General features: G+C 43.9%; 1 protein-coding gene across 1 annotated transcript in view; it reads right to left on the bottom strand.

Annotated features, from left to right (window-relative positions):
- Positions 1-2,051: 2,051 nt before the first annotated feature.
- Positions 2,052-6,000, bottom strand: part of LOC141052036 (cytochrome P450 2G1-like) — a 286,300-nt gene continuing 282,351 nt past the window's right edge. Inside the window, exon 9 of the mRNA XM_073549215.1 lies at positions 2,052-2,415. Coding sequence (XP_073405316.1) covers positions 2,228-2,415 — 188 coding nt within the window. The 3' untranslated portion in view covers positions 2,052-2,227. The remainder of the gene's footprint in view (positions 2,416-6,000) is intronic.

The raw sequence follows: 6,000 nt of genomic DNA, 5'->3' as shown, positions 1-6,000 counted from the left end.
TCAAAAATTATTAATTTTATGTCTGGTTTGGCATTCGGCTTTAAATTTAGAGGTTTGCGGGATCTAATGAAAAACTTTCTGGTACTGCAGGCGGTAAAAGGATGGAAAAAAGGTTGTAAGGTTTTGGATGGGAGACGGCCAGTATCGTATGAAATATTGCTAATATTGAATGCCCAGTTGGGGTCAGTTTGTTTTTCTCAGTGGGAAAGGGTTCTTTTCAGATTAGCATTTTCTTTGGCTTTTTTCAGGGCCTTTCGGATTGGGGAATTAGTTAGTCCATCCAAGGAAAAGAAAGGCGGCCTTTTGAGGCAGGATTTGGACGTTTATGGTGATAGGTTAGTTATATTTATCCGGATGTCAAAAATGTATAGAATAGGTAAAGGTTGTAAAATTGTTCTTTTCGAGGTCAGGGGTTCTCACATGTGTCCAGTTACGTGTTTAAAAAATTTTGGGGGGGACTTTGGGATACCGGACGCTCCACTTCTGGTTCACAAGGTTGGTTCGTTTTTGTCACGCTATAAGTTCGTGACAGTTTTTCGGTCTTGTTTAGAAAAAGGGGGCATTCCGGCAAAAAACTATAGTGGCCATTCTTTTCGGATTGGAGCGGCCATGGAGGCGGCAAAAAGAGGTCTGGGCAATGAGGTGGTTAAGAGGTTTGGGCGTTGGGAATCTGAGAGGTTTCGTGCGTATACTCGCCCCACTTTGGTTTAAGTATGGTATTTTGCATTCGATGGTCTGTCCTTGACATGGTTGGTATATTTTGTTTCTTTTCAGAGTATGGACATCTCCTCTGTTGGATCATGGGGCACTCATTCGTCTTTTGGGCGGCATTGAGAGTGGCAGTTCGTCCGGACAAGACAGTTGAGTGTGCCACGTGATGTAGCAGTCGTGAGATGGATCGGAAAGCGGGGCATGGTCTGGAAACAGATTCTTCACAGATTTCACAGATTCGTAAGACTCGATCGTGCCCCAGATTTACTGGTAGTACACTTAGGGGATAACGATCTAGGGAAGCGGCCTTGCCGCGAATTGTTTAACGACATTAAATTTGACATGCTGTGCCTGTGGTCTATGTTCCCTAGATTATTGGTAATCTGGTCTGATATTATCTCGAGGAAAGTCTGGCATGGGGCTCGTTCTGTTCAGGGCATTAACAGGGCCAGAATCAAGTTAAATAGGGCGGTTGCTCGTTTTATGGCACGAAACGGGGCGATAGTAGTTCATCATTTGGATTTGGAAGCAGGACAGGGGGAGTTCTGGAGGAAAGATGGAATTCATCTCAGTGCTGTGGGGTTGAATATGTGGTGTCTAGCGGTGCAAGAAGGTTTTGAAAAAGGCTTGCAGGTGTTGAGGGACACAAATGTTTGAGGGGGGTCAAAACATTTGTGTTGGTGGCGCGGGGGTGGTCCTCGAAGTTGGTGAGGCTGGACGCTCTAGGGGGGGATCGTAATGAGGTCCTGGACTCCCTCCAGCGTGGGCTCAAATGGACGAGCATTTTAGGTATCCCGAGGAAGGCAAAAGGGGACTTGGATAGGGTAATGGTTCTGGCCAGGCAGGTTGTTTTGGTGCCTCTGAGCTGGTGCTTTACGGCTGGAGGTAAGACTCGACCTGGGGCCATGTGGGATTATTAACATCTTGGATTTTTGGTTTCGGGGCTTCGAGGACCACCCCTCTGGGTTGTGATTTACTGTGAAAAGTTTGCTTATGTTAATAAATGGCTGCTGTGGCCAAATTATCTAACAACCTGTGCATTGGTCTTTATTTATCTATAAGGGTAGTAATGAGAGGGAGTAGGGCTAGGGATCTGGGAAGCGGAGTAAGAGTAGGCCGGGATTGCAGGTATAAATATAGGAGCTACGAAGAATCTCGAATACCCCTATGTCATGGTGCAATATCTTAGCATTTGAATCCACACACTTAATTTTGCCCAGGACCAAATTTAATCTAACACTAGTCCTAACTGGGATGAAGGAGCATAAGCATAGGAATCGTTACCTTCTTCCATAGTTATCACTTCATGTTTCATTTTCTTGCAATTGAAGCAATGTATATAGATGAACCTATATATGCATTTTAATCGGGTATAACAAACAAAATCATAAAAAAATTGAGGCAGCATAGTAATGATAAGGTTGAACAAGTAAAATAGACAAAGATGAATAACTGAGTATGATCCATGGAAAGTTCATAGATGTTTCCAGAAACTGCCTGAGAAGAGCAAAATACATCAGATCTCTCGAGGTAGAAATGACAGCTCATAGTCAATGGGGGTATTTAAGAATCCCGCCATTTTTGGAGCAATATCAGATTCTGTAAATTGTGTCATTGAAGTTAGTTTAAAGTTTTGTAGAATGGTCGTGAGGAAGATAAAAAGTTCCATACGGGCCAAAACCTCGCCTGGGCAGATCCTCTTTCCTAGAAAGAGTAAATAATAAAAGTTAGAAAGATAAGAGTACAATACAAGCTCAATAGGGTCTTATTTGATGAAAGAATGGATGAATTACTGTAGGTAAGTTAACTGCTCTCCTTGTAAGGCTGTGTAACTCACTACAAAAGAAAAAGGTTTAAAAACTAAAAAGTTCCAGCTGCTGCCAACATCAACAGGTTGGAGGAGCCCAATGTGGTTATCAAGTATTAGAAGGAAGCTGGAGATCTGCTCTGATGGCGCAGTAATTCCAATAAATTCCAGTAGATTGTGTGGGGGATAGTCAGTGCTGTGTTATCTCAACATGTTTTGAAGCTGAAAAATATTCTCCCTTGGTTGTGGTTCTATTGAGGAAGAAGTTTGTTCCTCTTTGAAATAAGTTGAGATTAAACCACACTGACTATCCTCTACAACATCTCCTGAATTTTATTGGAATTACGGCACCAGCAGGGCAGATCACCAGCTTCTTTCTAATGCTTGATAATAAAAGCAGGTCCTACAACAGACCTGTTCATAAGGGCCGATACAAACGGATGGGGACAGAACAATCTTTAATACCATCATTCTATCCTTATACAGCATCCATTTTTTTGGCAGCATGTCCCCTGTGTACATTGGGAAATGTGCTGATGATAATGATATTTGTACCAACATAAACAGCCTAATCACCTGACAAATGAGTATTATGTTCATTCGATGACAGATTTTTTGGCCATGTTTAAACATGTCAGTGATCAGAAATGAATTCTCCCTGCAGATGCACAAACAATATAACACTAATGCCAGTACCCTTGCATGGTTCCCCTTTCCCCTCCATGCAGGGATGCTGACATACTCACCGCATCTGTCTTGCAGCATGTTCCCCCCATGTGCTCCCTGCTTGCTGTGCCTGTGATGGTGCGCCTAGTGCATTCACTCCCCTGTTCTTAAAGGTGAAGCGTGTGCACCTACAAACAAGCCCCTAGCCAATGGCTAGGAGGCATCCTGTATTAAAGGCACCTTCCCCAATAGCAAGGTGCATATGCAACATAGAGTCATTAGTGAGTGAAGTGTGCTACTACTTAGTTGTTAGGTTCCCTGGACCTTGAGTGGCTAGGTCCTGAACCCGAATACCTGTTCCTTGTGTGGTCAGTGTCTGAACCCCAATCCCTCATCCATGTGTGGCCAGTGCTTGAACATTGTCCCCTGTTCCATGTATAGCCAGTGTCTGAACCTTGTCCCCTGGTCTGTATTTGGCACGTGACTAAATTTCGTCCCTCGGTCCATTTGTAAACGATGCCTGAATCTCGTCCGCTGGTCCGTGTGTGACCAGTGTTGAACTTCATCCCCTGGTTCTTGTGTGGCCAGTGCCTGAACCTGTGCCCTGGGCCTGTGTGTGGCCAGTGCCTGAACCCAAACCCCTGGTTCTTTTGCGGCCAGTGCATGAATATGCTCCAGCTATCCTCATGAAGCCAGTGCCTGAATCATGCACTCCGTATGTCCGGACTGCTAAAACCAGTCTTCAAATTCAGTTGTTTGTAATTCCATGTCAGTATTGTTCTGGCTGAGTATCCAGAACCTGCATAGTCTGAACGGAGCAGGAGTCCGTGTTTACGTGCATGACCCTTGAGGTCAGCAGCTGCAGTACCAGGAACTGCCTTGGAGTGGTACCTGGCGGCTACCCGCATCTCAAGCCTTACTCCATCAGCAGCTCCAGTGAACACCAGGTAGTGGCCTAGCTATGCCCCTCCCAGCAAGACCAGAGGGAACCGCATGCACCACCTTCGTGCGTAACAAACAACTTGTAAGATAAGCAAGGTACTACAAGACTCGCATCATACATCCATGAACCATGGATGGTTCTAATACCGAAAGACCCGAATCAACCAACAGGGTCTACTGACATGACCTAACTGTTTCATATATGCTAATGAAATAGTCAGCTGAGGTCGGGAGACTATACAGTCACTCTGCATCAGAAATCTGAATTTCCACACACAGGTTAGTTATACTGTAGATGAGTGTATTACAGGGGAATTTTTGCAGTTATAGCACAAATACATGTCCTGACTCAAATGTAGGTCTGATGAATTTAAAGCGAACCTGTCACCAGGTTTGGCCGATATAAGATACGCAACACCAAAAGGGACCAAAAAATCCCACAAAAGACGCCCTCAGAAAAGCAAAAGAAGCAAACAAGCACCAAAATGAAAAAAACTTTAAAAATGGGCTAAAAAATATCATTCATTGAAACAATTTAAAATATACAAAAGAATTCATATTCAATAATATATAGCAGGAAAAGCAAGTTCAGGAACAAGACAAAGGTGGGTACAACAGGATATACTTAGCCATGGATCAACATGATAATTAAAAAATATATAGATTGTGTGTGTATGTATATATATATATATATATATATATATATATCGCATACTCCTGGGGGATACATATTATGAATACATGGATAAAAAAAACAGTCCAAGTAAGATAAAGTGCAAGTGCTAATGAACAAAGTAAATAATCAATAAGAAGATAAGATGTCACCTCTCTGCTGTCCAGAATCCCGGAGTGTCTATCAGCCATATCTTCCTTCTTCTCCTCTCGCTTCCTGAAGCTCAATGTGGACAAATCTAAACTCATCATCTTTCCTCCATCTCACAGATCTTCCTTACCTGACCTAGCTATCACAATTAATGACATCATGCTTTCCCCAGTACCGGAAGTCCGCTGCCTCAGAGTAACCCTTGACTCTGCCCTGTCCTTCAAACCGCACATCCAAGCTCTTTCTACCTCCTGTCGCCTCCAGCTCAAAAATATTTCCAGAATCCTTCCTTTTCTCAACCCTTAAGCTACTAAAATGCTTGTGCACGCCCTCATCATCTCCCGCCTCGACTACTGCAACATTCTTTTCTGTGGTCTCCCTGCTAACACCCTTGCACCTCTCCAGTCCATCCTTAACTCTGCTGCCCGACTAATTCATCTCTCTCCTCGCTACTCCTCCACTTCTCCTCTCTGCAAATCTCTTCACTGTCTTCCATTCCCTCAGCGTATCCAGTTCAAATTACTAATACTGACCTACAAGGCTATCTATAACCTGTCTCCTCCATTTGTCTCTGAACTAATCTCCCGATACCTTCCCTCACGTAATCTACGGTCATCCCAAGACCTCCTTCTCTCCTCCACACTTATTCTCTCCTCACCCAACCGCCTCCAAGACTTCTTCCGAATAGCCCCCATCCTCAGGAATTCTTTGCCCCAACATGTCCGACTATCAACCACATTCGGATCCTTCAGACGAAACCTGAAAACCCACCTCTTCAATTAAGCCTACAGCCTGCATTGACCCCGCTACCTCCTCACCACTACTGGAGATATCACCTCAACCAACATCGGAACTGCTGAAACCCACCAACCTACTGTCTCCTCCCCCACCATCCTGTAGCATGTAAGCCCGAAAGGGCAGGGTCCTCTCCCCTCTGTATCAGTCTGTCATTGTAAGTTTGTTTACTGTAAGTGATATCTGTAATTTTTACGTAACCCCTTCTTATGTACAGCACCATGGAATCAATGGTGCTATATAAATAAATAATAAT

Source organism: Dendrobates tinctorius, unplaced genomic scaffold, assembly GCF_039654945.1.
Source record: "Dendrobates tinctorius isolate UK_male_01 unplaced genomic scaffold, ASM3965494v1 ptg000158l, whole genome shotgun sequence".
Classification (NCBI taxonomy): domain Eukaryota; kingdom Metazoa; phylum Chordata; class Amphibia; order Anura; family Dendrobatidae; genus Dendrobates; species Dendrobates tinctorius.
The sequence above is the reverse complement of the archived record's forward strand: the minus strand, read 5'-3'. Positions and strand labels throughout refer to the sequence as shown.